This window comes from Nomascus leucogenys, chromosome 4 (assembly GCF_006542625.1).
Source record: "Nomascus leucogenys isolate Asia chromosome 4, Asia_NLE_v1, whole genome shotgun sequence".
Lineage (NCBI taxonomy): Eukaryota > Metazoa > Chordata > Mammalia > Primates > Hylobatidae > Nomascus > Nomascus leucogenys.
In genome coordinates, this window is record NC_044384.1 from 20,465,119 (window position 1) to 20,491,398 (window position 26,280).

At 42.5% G+C, this 26,280-nt stretch overlaps 1 protein-coding gene across 2 annotated transcripts; it reads right to left on the reverse strand.

Annotated features, from left to right (window-relative positions):
- Nucleotides 1–12,571: 12,571 nt before the first annotated feature.
- Nucleotides 12,572–23,640, reverse strand: GRP (gastrin releasing peptide). 2 transcript variants are annotated; one of them, XM_030810093.1, is made up of 3 exons: nucleotides 23,354–23,640; nucleotides 17,585–17,827; nucleotides 12,572–12,936 (listed from the first exon to the last, which is right to left on the reverse strand). In XM_030810093.1, exons 1-3 carry the CDS (start codon nucleotides 23,490–23,492, stop codon nucleotides 12,878–12,880), a joined length of 441 nt encoding a protein of 146 aa, XP_030665953.1. In that variant the 5' UTR covers nucleotides 23,493–23,640; the 3' UTR covers nucleotides 12,572–12,877. The 2 variants fall into 2 exon arrangements, with proteins under 2 accessions (XP_030665953.1, XP_003264328.1); XM_003264280.2 differs by having other exon boundaries at nucleotides 12,575–12,943.
- Nucleotides 23,641–26,280: the final 2,640 nt, after the last annotated feature.

Consider the following 26,280-nt stretch of genomic DNA (forward strand, 5'->3'; position numbering starts at 1 on the left):
ATAAATGGAGAGACATACCATGTTCAGGAATTGGAAGACTCAACATAGTAAGGGTATCAATTTTCCTCAAATGAATCTTTAATGCAATTCCCATAAAAATTCCAGCAACACTTTTTGTAGACATAAATAAACTTATTCTAAAATTTATGCAGAAAGGCACAGACCCTAGAATAACTAAAACTATCTTGACAAACAAGAATAAAATGGCAGGGTCACTCTACCCAATTACTGTAGATTACAGCTACAGTAATCAAGACGGTGTGGTGTTGGCAGAGGAATGACACATAGATAAATGGAATTGAACAGAGAACTCAGAAATAGACCTACAGACACACTCACTGAATTTCAACAAAGTACAAAAGCAAATTAATGAATAAATGGTATCCTTTTAAATAAACAGTGCTGGAACAACAAGCAATAAAATGAATCTCAACCTAAGTCTCACTCCTTACACAAAAATTAACTCAAAATGATATAAAACTATAAACTTTTAGGGAAAAACCCATAAGCATTAACCCTTGGAATCTAGAGACAGAAAGAATTCTTAGACTTGACACCAGAAGCGTGCTCTGTGAAAGGACTGAGAAATTGAACTGCATCAAAATTAAAAACTTTTGCTCTGAAAAAGCCCATGTGAAGACATTGAAGAGACAAGGTTCAGACTAGGAGAGAAGACTTGCAAATCACATCTTCAAGAAAGGACTGGTATCAAAAATATACAAAGAAGCCGGGCACGGTGGCTCACGCCTGTAATCCCAGCACTTTGGGAGGCCGAGGCGGGTGGATCACCTGAGATCGGGAGTTCGAGACCAGCCTGACCAACATGGAGAAACCCTGTCTCTAATAAAAATACAAAATTAGCTGGGCGTGGTGGTGCATGCCTGTAATACCAGCTACTCGGGAGGCTGAGGCAGGAGAATTCCTTGAACCCAGGAAGCGGAGGTTGTAGTGAGCCAAGATAGCGCCATTGCACTCCAGCCTGGGCAACAAGAGCAAAACTCCATCTCAAAAAAAAAAAATAAAATTAAATAAATAAATAAATAAACACACACACACACACACACACACACACACACAAAGAACTCTTGAAATTCAACAGTTTTTAAAAAAACAATCTAATTAGAAAATGGGTAAAACATGAACAGACATTTCACCAGTGAGAATATACAAATGATAAATAAGCAGGTAAAAAGAAGCTCAACACCAATTGCCATCAAGAAAATGCAAATGAAAATCGTAACGAGATATGCATTTTTGTGTAGTGAATTCCCAAGTATTTCGTTTTCTTTGGAGTGGTTGAAAATGATATTGTAAATGATATTGTGCTTTTAATTTCAGTTTCTGTATGTTTTTGTTAATATACAGGAATATGAGTAATATTATGTGTGTTTTATCTTGTATCCTTTCAGAGTAACTAAAATAAAAAACAGTGACAACATCAAATGCTGGCAAGGGATGAGTAACTGGACTACTCATACAGTATGGGTGGGAATGTAAAATACAGCCACTCTGGAAAACAGAGTGGCAGGTTTTTAAAAATTAAACTAAATATGTAATTACCATACAACCCCGCACTCACACCCTGTGGCATTTATCCCAGAGAAATGGAAATTTATGTTCACATAAAAATTTTGAATATTCATAGCAACTTAGTTTGTAATAGCCAAAAACTGGCATCAGCCCAGATATCCTTCAATAGGTGAGTGGTTTAACAAATTGTAGAACATGCAAACCATGGAATGCTATTTAGAATAAAAAGACTCAACTATTGATACCTGCAACAATTTGAATGAATTGCCAGGGAATTATGCTGAGTTAAAAAAAAAAAAAAGCCAGTCACAAAAGATGTGTAATCTATATGATTCCAGTTATATAATATTTTTTGAATGACAAATTTTAGAAATGGAGGACAGAGTAAAGGGGGGTGGTGGAATCCAGAATGAGTGTAGTTCTAATAGGGCCACACCAGGGATCCTGCAGTGTTGAAATTGTTCAGTATCTGACTGTGGTGGTAGTATAATTTTGCAAAATTTTACCATTGGAAGAAATCCGGCACAGTATAAAAGGGATCGCTCTGTATTATTTCTTCTTTTCTTTTCTCAACTTTTATTTTAGGTTCGGGGTACATATATAGGTTTATTAACGGGTAAATTGTATATCATTGGAGTTTGGCATATAAATGATTTCATCACCCAGGTAGTGAGCATAGTACCCAATAGGTAGTCTTTCAACCCTCACCCTCCATCCATTCTCCCCCCTCAAGCAGGCCCTGATGCTTGTTGTACCCCTCTTTGTATCCACGTGCCCTCAGTGTTTAGCTCCCATTTATAAGTGAGAACATGAGGTATTTGGTTTTCTGTTCCCCTGCTACTTTACTTAGGATAATGGCTTCCAGCTGCATCCATGTTGCTGTAAAAGACATTATTTCATTTTTTATGGCAGCATAGTATTCCATGGTGTATATGTATCACATTTTCTTTATCCAGTCCACTGTGGATGGGCATTTAGGTTAATTCCATGTCTTCGCTATTGTGAATAGTGCTGCCATGAACATGTGAGTGCATGTGTCTTTTTGGTAGAATGATTTCTATTCCTTTGGGTATACACCCAGTAATGGGGTTGCTGGGTTGAATGGTTGAAATTTCAATGAAAAAAGGGAGAGTAACTTATTTTGGGGAGGTGGTGATGAAAGAGAAGCCTTCTCTGAAAGAGGGAGACATAAGCCAAGATATAAAGGTAAAGAGGGGCAGCAGGATGTGCAAAGGCCCGAGGCAGCAAATGACTTGGTGAATCCATGGAAACAGAAGAAGTCCAGTGAGAGCGGAGTCTTGTTAGTGAGGCACAGAGGGCGTCAGGTGAGGCTGGAGGTGGTGGCCCAGGTCTGGCCCGGCAATAGGCTGTTGTAAGGGCTGACCTTCTGCCTGTGAATAAGGGGCGTCATGGAAGGTTTCAAGCATGAGAGTTACATAATCTCCTGTGGTCCTGGGACTTGTGGGGAATGGCTTGGAAGGTAGCCAGGTGGCACACGGAGAGGCCTTTTCAGCCATGAAACAGTATGGTAGGAGGACTACTCCAACCTCCTCAAGAAAAAGATTCAGGTGATGAGGTTCATTTTGAACTCATTGAGAGGGCACAAGCAGAGGAATATTATATGTCAGCCCTGGATTTAATAAATAAAGGGCTTGTTATGACTGTCAGCCTTCTGGCTCAGCAGAAACTGGAAAACCAGCTGAAAAATCCTGGTTCAGGTCTACAAGGAACCAATCCAGAGGTCACTTCCCCCACTGGGTAACTGCTCTGGGTTTCCTTTTTTGGATTATGCCCTGGAAACCAACACCCATGGGGCGGAGCTTGGGTTACCCTGACGACCCACTAGCACAACTGTTGGAATCCTATGGTCACCTGACTTGCACTTCTGCCTGTAACAAATGTTCTTTCAGTTTGAAGAATACCTGGCTTCTTGTTTAGGTGGCAGTGGTTGGGATTGCATCTTTTGCTTTTGGCTAACTTAAAATGAAGAAAGTCAGCTCTCAGGGCCTGGGGGAGCAGGAATAAGTCAAATATGAAGCTCAGGACCCAGCAAGGAGAGCAGAGTTAGGAGAGACAGAGGAAAGCCCCCGGCCCACTACCCCACCAGGACCAAGACTGAACACAGACATTTATTGCTGTCTTCAAACTTAACAAAGAGTTTCTCCATGTAACTCTTTTTTACATTTATTTATGTTAAAATCAATAAATGTAAAAAATTTATGTTAAAATAAATGTAAAAAATCATCCTTCCTTGGTCTCCTGTGTACTTGGGACTACGATGGCTTGATCTCAGGAGTTTGAGGCTTAGTGAATGATGATGGGGTGCCTGTGAATAGCCACTGTACTCCAGCCTGAGCAACATAGTGAGACCCCATCTCTTAAAAAAAATCATATGAAATCACTTGAAGCCTTCATGCAATTTAAATCTCTCTGTCAAGCTAATTATCAGGAGACTAGTGAAAACTTCTATTTGCCAAGTTAAAATCTCTAAATAATGATTGTTCATTTTATGAGAACTGTGCCTTCGGTTATCTCACGAACACAAAAAGTGCCACAAAATTAGGTGAAACAGAGCCGAGGGAGATCACATGTGGTTTGGGCCACACAGATTACAGGACCTCAGCATGATTCTATGTAAGAACTGCTTTTTGGTTCGTTTCAAGATACAGTGAGAACTCTTGGCCAATGAATCTCGGAAGCAGATGGTCTGCTCCCAAACACTCCACGAGGTTCCACCCAGGCTCTGCTCGCTTATCGAGAATTGCTCACCAGTAACATTTCAGAGTGAGTTGCGTTGTCCAGCAATGTCACCTCTTTTTTAACAGGCTTCCATCCTTATCTCAGTGACCAGCCTGGGAAGGAGTGAATCTTCAAAATCATCTGGGGGAGCAAACATTACATGGGCAAAACCCCTTCTAAGTTGTTGCACATCCAGGTGCGGTGGCTCACCCCTGTAATCCCAGCACTTGGGAAGCCGAGGTGGGTGGATCACCTGAGGTCAGGAGTTCGAGACCAGCCTGGCTAACATGGACTGTACTAAAAATTTTTAGTAGAGACCAGCCCTGCTTCTACTAAAAATACAAAAAGTTAGCTGGACGTGGTGGCAGGCACCTATAGTCCCAGCTACTGAGGAGGCTGAGACAAGAGAATCACTTGAACCCGGTAGGCAGAGGTTGTAGTAAGCTGAGATTATGCCACTGCACTCCAGCCTGGGCAACAAGAGTAAAACTCTGTCAAAAAAAGAAAAAAAAGAAATCAAAGTTGCACACACAGTACAGAATCATAAGCATGAACAGGAATTTAAACAGTATCATTGAACAAATCATGGAGCAGTCCCCTTTCCCCTGACATACAGAACAGTAAACTGGGATCATAAATTCAAATGCCTAGAAGGAGAAGGCAGGTACCGTAAACAAACAGAGCAGGCAGAAGTGTGCACTAGGGTGTGGTGAGGAGTGTGGCAAAGTCACAAATACGTCCGCCATTTATAGGGGCAGCACCAGCACTGATTGTCTTCTGGGAAAGCAGGCCCAGTAGCAGATCTTCTGATTTTGCAAAAGCTTGCAACCTGGATTTTTATATGAAATCCTTGGATGTTTAAATGTGATTAATTCTAATTTTCAAGACACTGTCCAGGCAAACAGCACATCTACAAACAGCATCGGACCAGCATGCTACCAATTCCTCTCTACCGAATTCAACATATTTTTCACATTATTCGCCTTTCTCCTCTCCTTCCATCCCCAGGAGTTAAGCGGGAAGAAAGGAGCTTCCTCTACAATCTCCTCTAGGCCTGTTTTTTGATTTTCATTTCTTAATTCAGGTTCAACCCCTAGCCTGTCTATTTGGGCTGTCTCTAGCTGAGGCATTTTGGGAAACTGCCAGGTGGAGGAGAACACAATTTGAAGCTCTCTGTTTCCTTTTCATTTCTGTTTATTTCAGTGGTGGAATCAGAGCAGCAATTATGTTGTTACAGTAACAGCCACTTGCGTTGCAAGGCAAAGAGAGGAGTAAAGGATGAGAGAAGCCCAGACAAACGGGAGGAACAGCCTGTCAACTGTAATCACAGCCTGAGTGCTTTGAGGGAAGGAGATGTACCATTTCTTGCTCTTAAAGATTCATGGCTTTGAAACTATCCAAAAGGACTTTACGTGAGCCTCTGAGTAGGAAATAAAACCTAGAACATTTCCACTTAATAGCAGTGACTAACTAATTCTTGAGATTGCTATATTGATAGAACCAGGGCTGTGTGAGATCACGAGAAATGAACTTCACACCTGTGGCAGATGCTGTCTGGTGTCAATTCCAAATTAAATCCACCCTCCTTCCTTACCGAGAGAGTCTTGATTTTGTTTAGGGACTTGCCCCTCCTGCAACATGACTCATCGGTAACTCCTAATTGGGTGAGTCCAGTCATGGTGCCTCGATTCCCTTAATTAGTGTTGGCTTTAGCGCAGACATGTAGCCCAGCTGATTACTAAGTTGTGAGGCATTTAGAGATCTCTGGGAAAGGATTTATCCCTATTAATTAGATGAAGCCTCAAAAGAGATAGTCCTTCTTCTTCCTCTGAATTTTGTCAGGTCTGGATGTGACACCTGGAGCTCCAGCAGCCATCTTGGGACTGTGAGAGAAGTCAGCTTAAGGACAAATTTGAAACACTGCTCGCAGAGTGGGAAGACAGAAAGACCCCACCTCTGAAGATATATTTGAGTCACTGAATTACCTTGAACTAAACAAGCCTGAGTTCCTCCTTCCCTCCAGAATAATCCTCCTTCTCCTTCTCTTTCTCTTCCTCCTCCTCCTCCTCTTCCTCCTCCTCCTCCTTCTTCTTCCTCTTCTTCTTCTTTTGAGACAGAGTCTCGCTCTGTCATCCCAGCTGGAGTGTAGTGGTGCAATCTCGGCTCACTGCAACCTCTGCCTCCTGGGTTCAAGCGATTCTCCTGCCTCAGCCTCCGGATAGCTGGGACTACAGGCACCCCGCCACCATGCCCAGCTAATTTTTATATTTTTTGTAGAGACAAGGTTTCACCATATTGGCCAAGCTGGTCCCAAACTCCTGACCTCAAGTGATCTACCCACCTCGACCTCCCAAATTGCTAGGATTATAGGAGTCAGCCACTGCACCCAGCCTGGAATTCTTGTACATCAGATAATAAATCCTTTTATCTTTCATGCCAATTTGAGTTGAGAGGTTTCTTTTTTTTTTGAGAAGGACTCTTGCTCTGTCGCCCAGCCTGGAGTGCAGTGGTGCAGTCTCGGCTCACTGCAAGCTCCGCCTCCCGGGTTCACGCCATTATCCTGCCTCAGCCTCCCCAGTAGCTGGGACTACAGGCGCCCACCACCCCGCCTGGCTATTTTTTGTATTTTTTTTAGTAAAGATGGGGTTTCACCATGTTAGCCAGGATGGTCTCGATCTCCTGACCTCGTGATCTGCCCGCCTCTCCCAGAGCAATCCACCCCGTGGCACTAAACAATAAAATTTAAAAATAAAATTTAAAAAAAGACTGCTTTTCAAAGGAGAAATTCAAAGTGGTTTTTTTTCCATGTAAATAGATACTTGGAAATTGTCACATCTTGGGTTTAAGTTTAGTAATATGGTTTGTCTGTGTCCCACCCAAATCTCTTCTTGAATTGCAGCTCCCATAATCCTCACGTGTCATGGGAGGGACCCAGTGGGAGACAATTGAATTATGGGGGCAGTTTCCTCCATACTGTTCTCATGATAGTGAATAAGTCTCATGAGATCTCATGGTTTTATAACAGGTTTCCCTTTTCACTTGGCTCTCATTTCTCTCTTGTCTGCCACCATGTAAGATGTGACTTTCATCTTCTGCCATGATTGTGAGGCCTCCCCAGCCACATGGAACTGTGAGCCCATTAAATCTCTTTTCCTTTATAAATTACCCAGTCTTGGGTATGTCTTCATCAGCAGGATGAAAACTGACTAATACATGTAGAGATTAAAAGTGACACCCAATCTATAAAACACGATCTCTTTTGCAGCCTTTTGTTTACAGGGATGGAGGGTAGGTGAAGTCATGAAGATGAAGACCACATGTTTGTAAACCTGGTTTCCTGGCACTCAGTCTTGAGAATGAGACACAGGGCAGGGCAATTTCATACTAAACATGGGGGCCTATTGTCTAGGCATCTTCTAGTCACGTCAGGCTTAAGACCTTGTCATAGCTGACATGGCAAACACCTCTGGTTGCCTATCAAACATCCATTTTCTTTTCCTTATTAAGAGAAAATTTGTTTTTGTTTTGTTTTCAGGGGAGCAGGGAGGTGATGTGGTAGCAAGGTCCTCACTGAAAAATTATATTTTCCAGCTTCCTTTGCTGCTAGAAGTGGTCATGTGACACAGTTCTGACCAAAACACAAAGGCTCAGAAAGTTTTGTTTTCATGACATGCAGATCCCACCCTTTTCTGTTTCCCTCTCTCTTTTCTAAATGAAAATGGAGTGTGTTGGCTGGAGCTGCAGCCACCATTTTATAGGTAATCATGAAGGGAAATTTAAGAGAATCACAAAGATCTTGGCTCTGAATCCTCGGATTACTGCACTGGCCTGCACCTCTAGCCTCTAGACTTCTTGTGATACGAGAGAAAATTAAAATTCTGGCTTCTTTAAGCCATGGATATGTGGTTTCATTTGGTTTTGTCACATGTATCCAAAAACTACTTCTAATTAATGTATATACAACTGACAGCCAAAGTACCACATGTTTCTAAAGGAGAGGGTGCTGGATTGTCAAACATTGGTATAAATCAATAGGAGAAATCTCTTATTTGGATATATTAAACAAAAAGAATTAACAGATTGGATTTTTACATTTTAAAATATACATTAAAAACTCTTACAGTTAAATAAATTAGGAGGCAAAAGAGGATTTTAAAAAATATGATTATCATGTTTTCATCATGCCCGAAGTGTGTGTGTGTGTTTGTGTGTATGTGTGTGTGTATATATATATATATATATATATATGTTTTTTTTTTTTTTTTGAGACAGAGTCTCACTCTGTTGCCCAGGCTGGAGTGGAGTGGTATGATTTCAGCTCACTGCAACCTCTGCCTCCCAGGTTCAAGCGATTCTCAAGCCTCAGCCTCCCGAGTAGCTGGCATTACAGGCATGCACCACCATGCCTGTCTAATTTTTGTACTTTTAGTAGAGACAGGATTTTGTCATGTTGGCCAGGCTGGTCTCAAATTCCTGGCCTCAGGTGATCTGCCCACCTCGGCCTCCCAAAGTGTTGGGATTACAGGTGTGAGCTATCACGCTCATCACACTCGGCCACCAAAGTATATTTTTAATGTTTAAATACTTATTTAAACAAGGGGTAAAGAATCTGAGCAACACTCTTGGAAAGAGTAGTATATAATTAGCGTCAGAGAGTGGAAGGATGAAAAATACATTTTCTTCCTTGAGGCTATTAGAGTTTCCTTTGGAGTATAATATATCCTTGGCATTAATCAGGTGGTCCTTTCAATCCACCCATATCATGATCTACCTTGTCTGTCCATCATATATATGTTATACAATAAAACATATATATGTTATATATAATATATTATATATGTTATATATAATATATTATATATGTTATATATAATATATGTTATATAATATATTATATATGCTCTATATAATATATTATATATAACATATGTTATATAATATATCATATATTATATGTGTTATATAATATATTATATATTATATATTATATTATATATTATATGTGTTATATAATATATTATATATTATATATGTTATATTATATATTATATGTGTTATATATAATATATTATATGTGTGATATGTGTTATATATAATATATTATATGTGTGATATATGTTATATATAATATATTATATATTATATATTATATGTGTTTTATATAATATATTATATATTATATATGTTTTATGTAATATATTATATATGTTATATAACATTTGTGAACTAAGTAGAGTGGAAAGAAAGCTGGGGAGAGGATTCTGTATCACATCTGGGTCTGATTTAAGGTGATTAATTAAAAGAAAGCCCTTGGAGGTGGAGCTAGGAGCCTTTTCCATGCACATGGTGAACATCGTTTCTTTGCTGTGAGGATGACAATGTTTCATAATTACAGGTCTCCCTTGAAGAGGTATTTCATGTTGTCTGAATAAAACAGCCAGTGGCTAAGGAAGTGAATAATGCAATCTCCACATTCTACTTAGATTACTCCCCACACAACCAAGCTGGGTTAAGATGCTTGGTAATGATTAAATATTCCCCAAGTAGGGACTAAAAGGCGAGCATTTTGAGGCTAGAAATTGTACTGCTCTGCCGGAAATGCCTGCTTGGTGTGTTACTGAACCTCTAATCACATGCAAAAACTGCCAAATCGCCCAGAGCAATCCACCCTGTGGCACTAAAAAATAAAAATTAAAAAAAAAAAAGACTGCTTTTTAAAGCAGAAATTCAAAGGCCCTTACTGCTTTCTTCCCTTTTGGATTATTCCTTCTGATTATCCTGCTTTGCTGCCAGGATTTCTAAGGTATCTGCTCTTAGAAGCAATCTTTTCATTTTGCTGTACTATGGACACACCTGGACTGTGTGCTGTGCAGAATAGCCACCAGGCTCCTGCTTTCCCTGAGTCCCAGGCTGGGGACTAACTGTTCTTTAGAGTAGGAATTGGCAGGAATCAAAAGGAAAATTCTTTCTGGGGAAAAAGGGAAGGGGCATATATTATTTGTGGTCAACCACATCGCTGAACACCCTCTCTCCGTTTTGATAGGGTCCCATTATTTTAGTCCCAAGATCCCAAAGTAGAATCCTAAAAACTCCATTTCCCAGCAGCCCTTGCAGCTAGGTACAGGAATATAATGTAGGTTCCACCAATCAGACACTCAGTCAAGACTGATTTGGGAGTCTCTTGGGGTCGGGGGGGCGGGGGGGGGGAGCGGCGAAAAAAAAAAATCCCGCTGCAGGCACAGGTGGTAGCAGAGGCAGAGGAAGAGAGTGCAGACTCAGGCAGTTCTGCAGCATGCTTCTAGGGGTAGCTGCCTCATCAATACAATTAGAGACATGGCTTTGGGCATTGAGCCTGCAAGTTTAGGCTTGAGCCCGGTTCTCTGGTCTTCCCTGACTAATATCTACCCATCAATTTTCTCCTTTTCTACTTAAACTACCCAAGGTGGATGCTATTATCTTCAACTAAAAATTACCTGACCCAATAGGCACACACACTTGTGTGATGTGATATAACTCCCCTTGCAAATAAATTTTTTTTTAATTTTGCAGGGAAGAGTATACCTCTCAAAAAGATTCTAACCTTGACCTGGGTTTGGCACAGAGGAGCACTGCAAGGGTGAGGAGATTTGAGAGAGCTGTTCTTACATCGTGATCAGAACTCATGGAAAAAAGTGATGGCTGCCAAAACACGGGATCGTGTAGGTTTACTCTTGTGAAACAGCCAAACAAGTGATAGTCTGGATGGGGTTATTCTGGGAGCGTTGGCCTATGTCCGGGAAACCTTTTCTCTTTGCCTGAAATCCCACCATTAGAGAAAGCTTCCCCTGGGTCTGGAAGGTGTTTTTTGTTTGTTTGTTTTTGGGGTTTTGTTTTGTTTTGTTTTGTTTTTTGGTGTTTTTTTTTTTTTTTTTTTTTTTTTTTTTTTTTTTTTTTTCTCTATGAGTGTCTTATTGGAAGGCAAATCCTTGAGAGGGCTTACACCTTCATCATCAGTGGCATGGGGGCTTTAGTTGACATAGCTCAGGATCAAGTCCTTGGGAAAGAGGCTGAAGATAGTCTCATGTTAGAGAATGGGCCCTGTAGAGGAACGTGGTAACACTGAAAACACAGTTCACACATTTCCCCAGGTCTAGCTGTGTATCTGTTGTGAATCAACATGGTTTTAAAAGAAATTAGAAAGAACACATCATCTCTTATGTGGTTCTTAGGTAATCAAAACAAGAGCAAGACGAATCTCTTTAAGGTTGCAAATGTGATTTTCCTAAATGAAGAAATTCTAAACATATGGCAAGAAGCTTCGAAATCTGTTAATGTGCAAATGTCATGATAAAAAAGGAATCAGTAAAAAAAAAAAAAAAAATAGAACTAGTGAGTGTTAACGAACTGCCAGGCCACATTCTCTGAAAATGGAAGGAACTGAATTCATTTTATCCTTTAGCTGTGGAGCTAACTAAATCTGGCACCGGGGACAACTCCTCCCAGACTGGCGATGAAATTTTGAAAAAACAGTGCTACTTGCTAGGCATAAATATACTGAAAGGGATGTTTAAAATGAGTAATGCAGGAAATCTGGTGACTGTGGATGTCTAGATCCCAGTTCCATTTACTATGTGACTTGGGCAAGGCACTTGATCTCTTTAATCCTCGGTTTCCTCATCTGTTAAATGGAAATGATAATTCTCAGCTTAAGGGACTATTAGGAGGCATCCCTCAGTAATATCAGCAAAATACCTGGTCATGGTAGGGGCTGAAGATTAGGGAATTCTTTTTCTTTTTTTTTTTTTGAGACGGAATCTCGCTGTGTCCCCCAGGTTGGAGTGCAGTGGCGCGATCTCAGCTCACTGCAAGCTCCGCCTCCTGGGTTCACGCCATTCTCCTGCCTCAGCCTCCCCAGTAGCTGGGACTACAGGCGCCCGCCAACACGCCCAGCTAATTTTTTTTGTATTTTTAGTAGAAACGGGGTTTCACTGTGTTAGCCAAGATGGTCTCGATCTCCTGACCTCGTGATCCGTCCGTCTCGGACTCCCAAAGTGCTGGGATTACAGGCGTGAGCCACGGCGCCCGGCCAGATTAGGGAATTCTTAAGTGATTAATAGGGCTAGCCTCCATCTTCAACCTGGCCCACCTGATGGGAATGAGAAAGTGAGGGAGCCTCTGGAAAGGCTCTAAGTCACTACAAGGATTCAGAGGGAAGAGCTTCAGCCTGACTTGATCGGTGAGCACACGAGTACGTCCTCAAGCTGTTTGTTCATCTCTGCCACAACTATCCTTTCATTTGGGATTGAAATAAGAGAACAGCCTGCCCTTTGGACAATGCGTTTAAGCTTTTATTGTGAATGGTAAGAGCTCGGGGCCTTGAATCTAACCAACAGGTAGCCTAGATGTAAAAAGCATTAATTGGAAGACTCTTTTCGACAATTGTTCACAGCAAACAAGTTTAAACCAGAAGATGCTGCTTGAAAATCACGAATTTAGTCAAGGATGAAAGATACAAGAATAGTCAAATATTTTGCACAAGGAAATCTTGTTGATGATCCGTAGAACTGATGCTTGCAGAACGCAGTCTCTTAGGGGTTTTGTTTTTCTCCTTTGAGAGAGGCCATCATTGTCATTGCTGGTTCAGCTGGGGGGTTCCTTCCTTCACGCTGAGAACCTGGAGCAGAGAGTCTACCAACTTAAGAAATATTACAAAGAGTTCAGCAAACAGAGTGAGCTGAAGTCTAATCCTAGAAGTAAATCCATTCCTACAAGCCATCAGCATCACTTGGGAGCTTGTTAGAAAGGCAAATTCTTGGTTCAACCTAACACCTACTAAATCAGAAACTCTGGGGGCGGAGCACAGCAATCTGTACTTTCACAAGCCCTGCAGGTGATTCTGAGCATGTAAAATTTGAGAACCAGAGCTGTCCACCAGGAGACAAGTTAACTTCTACTTTTTTTTTTTGAGCTACTGGATTTGGGGATCTTATTGTTTTATCAGCTTAACATGCACCCTGATATGATTACTCAGGTATGTTTTAACCAATGTTGGTTAATGTATTATCCCCAGGAACTTATTACTAGAGGAGCAGCTGAGTGGTAAATTCTGGGAATGTGGAATTTGAATTCTTACTTTGCTTACTTTGACAATGCATCATTACACAAATCAAAGCTAGTTTCTGCATTACATAATTATACATTACAAACCTACAACTGTAAATGGTAGTAGTGTGGAAACTTGGGAAGAGGAGTTAATTTGGATTTCTGCCAATTCTAAATTTATTGTGGTTTTCTTGTTGTGACTTCTGCTCAAATTAACTAAGACTAAAGAAAGAATGAGTAGTTATAATTTTAAAATACTTCTTTGTTCTCATATAGCACCCTTTACGCTCTGAGATGAAAAAATACTTTTCGTTGAGAATAAGAGCTTATTACTCTTCCCAAGATTCTCTGGCAATTCAGATTCCCCAACTTCCATATCAGCCATTTGCTTCTAATAAAGGAACTACTAATATTCTTGGGCAAATTATTACCTCCTCTGGCTCAGTTGTTTTGACCATGGGCTAATGAGCCCAGGGCCTGGGGTTTGATTCCCACACATGCCAATTAGCTTTGCTCGCCTCCACCAACCCAGGCTGCCTTATTAAAGACTGCAGCCTGTCCGAAGATGCCGCCACACGTCTTGCCTTATGAGTCATTGGTCATAAAATGGGCCAGCTAATGTGTGGGGGAAAAAAGTCTACATAAGTCCCCCAGTGGCTCAAAATATTGAATAAGAGAGGTTTGGCTGGAGGGAATAAAACTAAAAGGAAAAAGAGAGTTGTGGAACCTAGGAAGATCAAGGACCTGGGAGGCAATGGGCAGGGTCCGTTGTTGGGGGTAGGGAGGAGCTGTTTTCCAGGTGGGAGCCAGCTTTACTCTGCTCCTTCATAGAAAGTGCCAGGATAATCAGAAGGTTATGAGTGATTCTTGATTGTATGTTGCTTTTTCTATATTTGGCACGTCCTTTGGAGCATTTCAGATATTCAGAAAAAAGACCTTCCTATTCTCTGTACTGATTTGATGAGACAGTGAGAGCAGTCCCTTAAAAGTGAAGAACGAACACATTTACTTTCTTTCCATAACAGCCTTTGTAGCTCACTTCCTTGCCCCCTTCATGTCCACTAAATAAAAGGAGAGACCTCAGCTGCAAAGAATAAGGGGCTAAGTCCAAATTATAAAGGGAGACCAAAGGCCAACTAAAACCTCCATTGAAACTCAGGACAACGCACAACCACATCCAGGATCGTGGATGAGGCCCTGGAGCTTCAACCATGGGGATGAGTTTCATGTTGCAGAAACAGAATAGAGTCTCAGGTTGCAGAAACCACGGGGAAAAAGTTCCATTAATTGCAGAATAGAATTAAAAGATTTGTGAGAAGGGCACAGTTAAAAGGATTAAGGTTAACCTTGAACATTGCTGGGCATAATTGCTCTGAAAGTTCTGGAGCTGTTTCCATGGTCGAGTAATCTAGTTTCAGTGCATATTACACACATCCTTTATGAATTAAGTAAATATCTTTGTCATCAAAACATAGGAAATGCCTGGAGTGTCTAACTACAGCTCCAAGAGAGTTGGCAACAGTACGTGATGTTTTATTACTAAAATGAGAGAGGAGAGCATATGTAGATAGTTTTTAATTTTAAGACCAGTCCTTCAGCCTCTGAAAACTCCTGCTGCTAATTCTGGCAATGCTTAGCTAAGTTATTAAGTTTCTCTCTAACACTCCCATAACTCTAAGATATGGGAGATGTATGGGTTTCTAACAGAACTATTCTCTTGGCACCCCTTCTTTTTGAACAAGATCATTGTAACGTGTTTTCAATTTTCATAACAGCATACTTTCATTGAGGTGGAATTTCCAGTGCAAGAGAAGCAATAAAATATTTTGGTCTCTGCAAAGACTAACTGTGGAATTTGTTTTTGTGTTACTAGGAAATATAGCCAAAAGAATAGTACCAATGTGTGCAATAACTAATTATTCAACTGGAGGTGGAATGACATGAGACGGGCTTTCTAAACTTGTAAAAAGAAAAACAATGCATAAAAATAATAGAAAAGCAAAGCCTGATTATTTTTTTATAATCTTTTTGATGACCTTTTTCAGTTCACTTCGGATAAGGACTGCCCCCTTTAAGCAGTCACTCTCCGCGGCTGCCCACTCAACCCATCCTATTATACTGCTACTCAGACACCTTTGTGGAGCTATTCTTTTTGCCGTTGCCTTTGAAGCTTACAGAATATTTTTCTGAATATGGTGGAAAATTTTTGATCCTTAAGGAAGGAGTTGAATTTGCCAAAAGATTCCAAAGATATGCAGAGCCAGGTGGAGGACATAAAATAACTCAAACTGGTCACTGCTGTTTGTTTAAAAAATGAGGCACTATAGAATAGTAACATGATTGTGTGTTAGTAGAGGGGAGTGTTTCATGAACGAGCTATGAGGGCAAGTCCAGTTCAATCTTTGCAAAAATTATTTTCGAGGGTTTTGTGGTGGCAATTTTTGTTACTGTTCAGACAAATGAGAAGGGTACTGTTGTTGGATATCCACCTACAGGAACTCTGGCAAAGCACCTGACCATGAAAAAGGCATGGCCAGCTAGAATCTGAGAAGTCACCTGCAAGTTCACAGAGCCCTCAGAGTATGGGATCCATCAGTAAAGAAGGTGGCTGATGACATAACACCTATGACACAGGTATGGACCAGACAATCGCTTGGGGTTTTGTACAAAGTTGGTATTTATTTCTGTATTGGTTTGTTTAATCTGGGATTTTTTTTTTTTTCTGAATAAAAGCTACAAAGACTTTCCCTCTAGGTGCTTAGTGCAACAGGTGAACTTCAGTTTCCATTTAGCATAGAAACCCACATTTGGGAGGCCGAGGCTGAGGGAAATCACTTGAGCCCAGGAGTTTGAGACTGGCATGGGCAACATAGCCAGTCCTTGTCAAAAAAAAAAAAGAGAGAGAGAGAGAAAGGAAGGAAGGAAGGAAGGAAAGAAAGAAAGAAAGAAAGAAAGCACATAGCCAGAACTTGAAAGAAAGAAAGAAAGAAAGAAAGAAAGAAAGAAAGAAAGAAGAAAAAAAATAAAGAGAAAGACCACAATAGACCCAAAGGGCGGTGAAATAGAAAGCTTGCCTCCAGAAAGCCAGCCGAGGCTTGGCAAAGGCAGCTCTGAGCCCCTAAAGGGGCCATCAGTCTTCACCATGAAAGAGTGAAGAAGGAAGCTCTCCAAGTACTGTGAGTGGAAAGCAATATTATTTATTGTCAGAGGCAACAAGAAGCAAGGCCTTCAGCCTGGATCTTTTATATTAAGATCAATGAGGACCATTTCTGGAAGATGTCTGGCATGGTACAGACTGTCTGAGGCAGACTGAGCACAGGGCCTTACCCTGATTTTATCAATGAAAAGCTATGGGATTAGTTTCCTTACCTCTAAAATGGAGAGAATAATAGCATCTTCCTTCTAAGACTGCTGTGAGCATAAGCTGAGAAAATGGAGGTAAACTGCTTAGCCCAATACTTGGATTATCGTAAATATTCAGTAAAACTAGCCACCGTTGTTATTTTAATTATTATTTTGTATTTTATTATACATTTCATGGAAACTTAAAAGTTAGTGATAATCACCTCATTTTCAGTTGCCTTGCTTTCTTCCTATAAATTTTATTCTCTCTTATCTTGCTCACTGTCTTTGTAACTCAGCATTGCCAGTTTAGTATAATTATTTTCCCCTATCCTCTATAAAATCATATACAGGATGAATTTGTTGATCTTAGATATGTTCACTGAGTTTTAAAATATTAGGATGAAACCTGAACTAGGTACTCCTGGAACAAATATGAAGAAGTGCTACTTTGTGTCAAAGGTAGCAAACAAGAATGCTGTCTTCTAAAAATAGGAATGTCCACTAGTGTTCACCAGAAATAAACATAAAATCTGTAGATCCACAAGGATTTACTCAAATAGTTTGCAGACTCACTATCAAAACATTCTGGTAGGGCCTGTGTGTTAAAAAAAAAAAAAAATCCCATCAATGCATAATAGCAAATAGACAAAATTGCTGAAAAAAGCTCCTAAATTGGAATTTGGAATCAATATCCTTTTGACCATATGTCAAAAAGAAAAGAACGTAGAAATTGTCTGTCAATGTGCTTAGCATGTATGGGTGTTAGCCTAACGTAGTGACTGTGAAGGTTTATATCATAAGCAATTCTATTCTTCGTCATTTGAACTTGCCCTCTTTCCACCTCTCCCCAAATACCTCCCACCCCATCTTGCATGTATGTTTCTTTTACCTTTGCCTTTTGAACCTACATCTTTGAAGTTGCTGCTATCCCCTGAATCCCACGAAGGCTGCTGATTGCCCAGGGCCTTGGGTTGAGGTGGCTGGTGGTTTCTGTTCTCCTTTGCTTCTATGAGACCCAGCAAATTCCTTGCAGCTTCTTCCCACCTGATGTATTCTCTCAGCTGCTGCTTCAGGCTCCCTCTCTCAGAAACAGAAGAAGACTCCCCTGTGCTCTTTTTCCCCATTAAGTGCCCTGTAAAAACCCAAACAAAAACACTCAGAATGCCACAAATTTAACCAAAGGGAATGAATAAGAAATTTAAAACCAATTGTGTTTGTGCTGCTTCCTCCTAAATGCAGAATAAATCATGTTTTATTATTAAGAGTTAGTTCATAGATGACAGATAGATTTTGCTCTCTGTTCAAAATGTGCAATGAGCTAGACAGCATTCAGAACTGCAACCCAGGAACCCTGGGTTTGGTTCCAGCACCTCTCCTAACTAGTTAGGTGACCTCTGCCAAGTCGTTTAGCACCCCAGTCTTCAATTTTCTCAACTATAAAATGAACAGGGTAGACTAGATTAAATCTAAGGAGGCTTCCATATCTAAAATTCTATCATCAATTCTGTGTGCACCAAATTCTATTTCCAACTGAAAGATGGAGTTTAAACATCTTCCCCAGCCAATTTTGAATTGCTGCTGAAAATAAAAGTCTCCATGTTTTTCTTTGTGTGGATTTTTAAAAATATTGCTTTTCTTTTATCTGTAGTAAAAAAAAATACCAAAGGAATTTTTCATTTAAACTTTCTCAGAATTTTAGTTGACATTGAACCTAGGAAACTACCTAGATTTACTGTTTGTTAAGAGTATAGTGAAAAACAAGTTGAAAACAAGCCCCGGGTAACACTTTACAGCCGCATAAATGCAGAATTTTCTCTTGGGTGTCTGAAAGTCTATCAATGGCTCCAGGAATGTGTACTAGCCGTGTAAATAATTTTTTTAAAAAACTGCTGTTAAGGAGGCCAACCCACCCAAAACATGAAAATTTACGTATGCAAGAGAGGATAACTTGGAGTCAGAAGTGGGTACAGAATTCAAGGTCTGCATTCTTAACACTTCAGACCCTTGCTTGAATATTCTCATGTTCTCTACTTCTTACAGCTGATTTTTCCTCTCTCCATAACTGGGCTTTGTAGCACTTTGAAATTTCTTTTTTTTATTTAGTCATGAATTTTAATCACATATCATATCACTCCGCACATACTTAAAAAAAAACAAGTAAAATACATTAAGATATTGCAAAAATGTCTTCAGTACAAAGTCTGTATCTTCTAAATGATTTTTTAAATCATGGTTGCCAATGTCCACATTTTTCTACAAGATATTCTCCACTGTGCCATTAAGAACATTAAAGAGGCTGGGTGTGTTGGCTCATGCTTATAATCTCTTTGGGAGGCCAAGCAAATAGTATCACTTGAGGCCAGGAGTTCCAGACCAGCCCGGGCAACATGGAGAGACTCTGTCTCTACAAAAAGAAAAAAAAATTAAAATTAGCCAGGCATGGTAGCATGTGCACACAGTCCTAGCCACTCAGGAGGCCGAGACGGGAGGACAGCATGAGTCCAGAAGATTGAGGCTGCAGTGAGCTATGATCGTACCACTGCACTTTGAAATTTCTAACGTCAACAAAACTATGGTGCTTTTGATCTAAAGTGTGCGAGGAAAAAGGTCTTTGTGGTTCCAACACTGACTGGCATTAGAAGTATTTAAGGCAAACATAAAATTTGAAAGATCTTCAGTCTTAAAATGGAAAGAGGCCCCTTCCCAGTTCTATCCACCAACAGAGAAGCCCTCGCTGTAACTTTATTGCTTTTATGTGTATTGCGATTTGCAGTTTATGGGATGTTTAAATGTGCTTGATTTCACTTGATCCATATGCTAATTGGTTTGGTGAAAATGAGACTTGCCAGAGGTTACACAGATGTAAGCAACTATTTTAGGATTAAAATCAGCTCACAATCTAGACTACATTATTATACTGCTTGGCAATGTCTTTTAACTTGCTAAGAATATAAGGTAGCTAAAATCATTCTGGGATCTGGAAATAAGGATAAGGTCTACAAAAGGCTTTCTAATGTTATAAAAATAGGGATTATATGCCAATATATCATGATGCATTAAGTAATTGAGAAAAACTCTATGAGTATGAAGGAGCATTAAAATCAGGTTGTACTGCATTGCAGTGTGAGCGTTTGCCAAATTGCTTATGACATGAGACTTCACACAATTTCAGGATCCTAACTGGGGATACTGTCCCAAGCGAAGGCCTGGAATCCTGAATGATTGGCTCCTCACATATCAGCTTGGTCACGTGGTACTCAGATATCCACTCAATAACCTCGCATTCCGCCATAACAGTGATTATGTTGTGCAACTTCCCAGGAAGTAGTGATGCATTTGGCTTTATTTATATGGAAGAAATTAAATCATGATGGTTGGAAGGCAGGATTAGAATCCTGATACTCCCAGTAATGACCTAGATCACCTTGCCCTTCTAACTGCCTATCATCTAGTTAGAATGCTGGAAATGAGAAAGAGTTATTGCCAGTAAAACAGAGGAGTGATGCAGATATCACACATAAGAACCTCATTTTTATCACGCCTGAATAATTTTGTGGACTTTTCTAAAATGGGAGGAGAAAGTCATTCTCCATTCTGTGATTGTACTAACTTTCAGTACTTGCATATATGGGGAATGTGTGGGGATCAGTTCTTTACCTCTAATTCCATAGACTGGTTGTTAAGGAGAGCACACTATCTATAACATCCCAGGGAAGTACACATTCCCTGGGTCCAATTTCGCTTTTGAGCTAGTGACTGTCAACCAAATCATCATCTCCATGGCAACATGGATGATACGCCCACTTCCACCTCTTCTCCCAACATCATTTGTCAAGTGCCCATATCATAATAATGGAAATCTCACCATAGACAAAAGACAGGCACTTGAAAAAATAAAACCTTGATCAGAGAAAAAAAGAGCTTTTGTTCTTTTTATTAATCATTTAAAGATACTACTAAAGGGAAGGTTTGAAACAGAAATGAGTAAGACATAGATGAAAGTGTTGAGTACTACTAAGAAGTAGTTTTTTTTTGGACTCACACTTAAATTCTATTCCACAGTTTCTGGGGCCATGACAAGCCATTCTGCAGCTGAATACTGGTATTTCCAAATTCAACCTTCTGGGATATGTCTCACGTCCAAGTTAGAACCACAATTAGGAGCACTTCATGGGTGCACAAGGAATAGTAGCCAGTGTAAGTGTTGTCATACATTTTCATCACACAAACAAAACATTTCCACGAACATCAAGCCAGATAAAAATTTATCAAGTTTTCAAGCTGTTAACCGTTTTTCCATTGCTGCACCATGCTTCTCTCAGCTGGAAGAAGCAATTTACTTACCAAGCCTGTAAATGTGTGCTGACAGCATCCTCATGGACAGCAGTATGTAGCTTTGGTTTTACATAATTAAAACTAAACTACATGTCTTTGGTGATTGAAGAGGATAAGCTTTTTCTTGAGATAACTGAAAGCTAAATTTAAAGTGTAACATCATTCATCCTTGTCAATGCTCATATTCCAACAGAGGGCATGTTACTCAAAGCAAATGTTTTCTCAACTGCAAGGTAATTTTAGGCCAGAATGTGAGTTTCTACTTCACCTCCCTCTTTCCCTTGCTCCTCCTCAACTCTGCACGGTTATCAAAGGGAGGAAAAAAAGTGCGTTTGAGAATAAATATGAAAATGGTATTTGGGGTCACCACTGGTTGGTATTCTTTCGGGTTGGGAATGCTCAAGTACCACTATGAAGGGCAATTAAATGGCAGACACCCTAAATACCTGGAGACAGATGTTCTGCAGAACTAGAGCAAATCAAGATTGGCTTGACTTGCACCAGAAATAACATGATGCCACTCCCCAGTTAACTCTATTGTCCTCCTTTGGGCCTGCAAGGGTTACCTAATAATAAGCTTTATTAGTACAATAATATAGATAAGTAAGAAGAGATTGGGAATCCAGAAGTTTCATTCCACCTTTCCAGCCCCACTGGCTGGTGGCTGGGCCAGATAATGGCCACTTGATCTAAGCTCCCAGAAGCCCTCTTAAGAAGCATCAATTCTAAGTTTGGATTCTTCAACACCTGTTAAGCATCCTTCATTCTTGAAAGGGAGGGTTTTTCAGCTTCACCCATTCCAACCTCTCCTCTCCACACCAGACTGCTGGGTTCCTCCTGTCCCTCAGCGATCACACATCCTCTCATCTCGAACTGTCAAGACTTGGCAAATGATTATTTTAGCAACAGTGGAAACCACTCTATTGCAACCCAAAGATCTCGACTTCCCTCACAAAAGCACACATGACACAGAAGAGCTGAGGAAGCAACAGTTCCAGTCCCACTCCTTTCCCCAAATTATTTGTCTTCTATCAAGATTTGTGAATCAGCTGATATATGAATTAGCAAGTACTTGTTCAACACACAGTTCCCCAGTGCCCCTTCTGAGTAGATGGCTAAGGAAATACACACACACACACACACACACACACAGAGACACACACACATACACACTCTTAAATCTCTTCAGGGATTAACCAGCTTCCCACGAAGCTGGTTGGGGTTGTTGTAGTTGGCTTTTGTGGGGCGGGTGGGTGGGAGAGTGAGGAAGTTGGACGCTCTGCGTTTGCTGGAAGACGCCGAGAGCCCTGGGGTGATGCTGGGTGAGCCGAGGCTGCCAGGCACTTCCTGCCTCCCAGCTGAGCGAAAGTAGCGAGTGCGCGCAGGGCGGAATCCTGACCCCACCCGCAGGCGCCCTCCCCACCCGCAGCGCAGCGGTCCTCTCCGCTCGGGTTCTGGGGGCCGTGGCGAGGGAGCCTCCAAGCCGGTGCCTAGAGAGCAGGACCTGTTGCAGAGGGAATGGGAAAGGAGCGAGGGGAAAGGGCGAAGAGTCGTGGGTCTAGAGGGGCGGAGAAAGAACGGAGCTCAGAGCGGCAGAGAGATCAGGATGAGCTTGGAGAGCAGGCAAGATTCCCCAAGCTCAGAGCCTGCTGGCTGGAAAGAGGGAGGGCAAAAGGGCAGGGAAAAGAATATCGCTGCAAAGCGAAGAGAAGGACTGAGGAAACTCCAGAGAGTCACAGACAGGCGGGATTCAGCGCACTGCGCACTGAACAGATGTGAAACCCAGGGCGGGAGCGCTGCGCCCTAAGTCCCCACACCTGTGGCTTTGCTGGGCGCATAGGCGCAGCTTAGATTTCAGCCCATGCCCGTCGGTGTTGAGGCCACCGAGCTGGACCAGGGTTCTGAGATGCTTTCAAGGGACAACGCTCCCCAAGATTATTCTAGGAGAGTACCGTGCCAGACAGGTTGAGACTAGGCGGACAAAAGGAGATGTAGGATGGGCGCAGAGGGAAGGTGATCTGCACCGGGGTTGGCTGTTAGGAGCTCGGGTGCCCTGGGGAAGACGGGGAGACAGGCTGGAAGCGAGCGGGAAAGGATCAGGGGACCAGCCTGCGGCTGACGAGGGACTCATGGGCTCCCTAGAATGGGAAAAGGTGGGGTGGAGTTTTAGGAGAACCGGGAAGGTGTTTCGGTAGAAAGGTCACAACAAACCCAGCTCCCAAAGCTGGGCCAGGGAAACGCAAAGAAATGGGGAGACAGGTCCCCTCCGGCTGGCTGATCCAGAGGAGGACAAGCGCGCGGCTCCCGTGGCCAGGACACTCACCCACCGCCCAGTGGTTGCCGCGCGGGTACATCTTGGTCAGCACGGTCCCTCCGCCCGCAGGCAGCGGGACCGCTTGCCCCCGGGGCGCCTGGCAGAGGACCAGCGCCAGCAGGACCAGCGGGAGCTTGCGGCCGCGCATGGTCCCGACGGGAAGCCCTTGGAGCGCGCCGGAGAGGCTGGGAAGAGCAGAGACTGGTGACCCGGACCTCGGAGGAGCTCCGCCGCCGCAGCCGCTGGTGCTACTGCTGCGGCCTCCACTAGGGCCCCTACTTTATATGGAAGCCCGGGCGGGGGGGCTGGGGGGCTCTTCTACCGCGGACCAGAGCGCTCTGACGTCTCCCTATAGCTAACCGGTGCGCTGGGACGCCCGGTCCGGAAAACCATCCATCTCCCCGCCGAGTGATGAAAAGGCTGAGTGTACATTGCCCCCTCTTTTTTCCTCGTAGCCCCGTCCGCCTTCCCCACATCGGATTAATTCCTCCGGTCCTCGACGCCTTCCATCCAACACAATTTAGTGAACTCCTCCCTCTCCAGGCTCGCCGGCGCCTCCAGCGTTAGCTGCCTTGAGATTCCTGGAGAGGGCGACCCCGCTGCCTGATCTGGGGTGGGGGGTGTAGCTAGAGACGGGTGAGCTCTAAAGATGGATGGGCTTTGCTGGAGGGATTTGGAACCACCATTTGAAGGCCTTCTGATTCTCCACACCTTTCTCTTTGTAGGCCATATCTTTGCTGTCCCAGCCCATAGATTTCGGGACCTTGCCTCCTTCTTGCAGATCTCTCTCTCTTTCTCTGGACCTTGCCTCTTTCTTGCAGATCTCCTCAGCTCCCCTCCCCTCCCCTCCCCTCCCCTCCCCTTCCCTTCCCTTGCCTCCCCTCGCCTCCCCTCCCCTCGCCTCCCCTCCACTCCCCTTTCCTCTTCTCCTCCCCTCCACCCCCCTCCCCTCCACTCCCCTTCCCTCTTCTCCTCCCCTCCCCTTCCCTCTCTCTCTCCCCTCCTCCCCAATCTCTCTCTCTCTGTCTCTCTCTCCCCCTCTGCTGCCCTCCACCTTAAGGTTAAGGGCAGTATCCTTAACCCACCTGCTATTCCCAGGCAGCCCTGCTCACTTGTATGGCAAGACAGAAGATAGCCGGCCCTTTTCACAAGCATGCAGCTTCCATGGAATAGAGAAAGAAACGGTTTTATGCTAGTTTCCCTAGGCTGCCTCTACCTGAAAGCTCAAACTGTCCCTAAACTGCCACATATACACCCCTCCAGAGTTGCTCAGCGTTCCTCTGCTCCTTCTGTTCTCAGATCTAAAGAATGGTCACCAGCCCAATCGCCGAGGTTCTAAATACCATGGATACAAAGGGGATCAGCACCATAGCAATGCAACAATAAATAGAAGCTGGTAGGATGCTGTTGCCCACGTTTTGGCTGCCACAGTTGGCCATGTGGTTGGAATAGGTGAGGTCTATTCCTCCTCAAATGCTTGTTCATTGCCTCCCTGGTGGGTCTTTTGTGTTGCATGTCAACATGGTGTTGATATTGATATATTGATATTGATAAAGTTGAAAACATACACTTGTGTCTGAGTATCTGCTGATTCAATACATTCTTTTTTTTTTTTTTTTTTTTTTGAGACAGTCTTGCTCTGTCACCCAGACTGGAGTGCAATGGCATAATCTGGGCTCACTGCAACCTCTGCCTCCCCATCTCAAGTGATTCTTCTGTCTCCGCCTGTGGAGTAGCTGACATCACAGGCATGCACCACCACGTCTGGCTAATTTTGTATTTTTAGTAGAGATGAGGTTTCACCATGTTGGCCAGGCTGGTCTTGAACTCCTGACCTCAAGTGAGCCGTGGCCTCCCAAAGTGCTGGGATTACAGGCATGAGCCACCGTGCTTGGCCTTCAATATATTCTTAAGTGATTACACACTCACATTGTATGACTGAGTATTCTTGGATCTGAAGAGTATTTTCATGCATGTGTCTGGGTCTAAGAGAAAAAAAAGTTAATTTTAAGATCATTAATAGTTTGGTAGCCAACAAAATACAATAATACTATCCTCAGGGAGTGAGCTAAGTGAAAATCAAAAGAAAAAGGTCCACAGACTGGCCTGGGCTCCATCCCTCCTGGGTTCCCAGCCTCTCTGCATTCCATCCCCAGGCTCTGTCAGTAGGCAAGTGTTCCACTGGCAGGCAACTGATCATCCCTAGGCTTGCTGCCTCCCACACAGTGAGCTTGGTTCAACACAGGGACTTGGTATTCTTCCTCTGTGTGTCTGCAGAGCACCTGGATCATAGTGGTGCTTGATAAGTATTTGGCGAATAAACAACAAACCTAAGAAATGCCCAGGTCTAAGAAATGCCTTCTGCAACCCTGGATCTGTGGAGATGCATTAAACCCTTATTTCTCCAAATTAAGTTGTAGAAAAATGCTCTTTCTCTTTAGTTTAACCAAGATTATTTTAGAATCTTTCAAATGAAATCCTCCACCTCCCCCCATCCCCATGAAACTAAGGGGAAGCCACTGTAAAGACATTCAAGTGTAGAAATAATTCTTTAGAAAGCACAACACTTCTGCTAATTCAGGCAACACTGTTTCTTGTGTCCATTACACGCCAGGAGATGCCTAGGCCCCTCCATTCACCTTAGCTCTTGCTCCAAGGCCACCCCAGCCTACAGGTTTCCTGCCTGCAGACTACAGCTGGGCCACGTGACATGCTGTAGCACCCTATGAGTACAGCACCCATGTCATCTGGCTCGATACTGCATCCACAGTGCCTGGCCCAATCTTAGGCACGAAGATGGGACTCAAGAGATTTGAATCGATACATTGTCCTCCAGGAAAAGGAGGCTGAGTCCAAACTTCTAACCAAAAAAGACAGTGGACTGTTTCCAGTTAGAGAATGGAACCTTTGCATGTTTGATTCCGTTGACATGAATA

Excerpts from the sequence above, each read along its gene's own strand:
- GRP (XM_003264280.2), bottom strand. The coding sequence starts at position 23,492 with ATGCGCGGCCGCAAGCTCCCGCTGGTCCTGCTGGCGCTGGTCCTCTGC. Across the intron at positions 17,828-23,353 it reads CGGCAACCACTGGGCGGTGG|GGCACTTAATGGGGAAAAAG; the intron begins GTGAGTGTCCTG and ends GGGTTTTTACAG. Across the intron at positions 12,944-17,584 it reads TGTAGGTTCAAAAGGCAAAG|TTGGTAGACTCTCTGCTCCA; the intron begins GTAAAAGAAACA and ends ATATTTCTTAAG.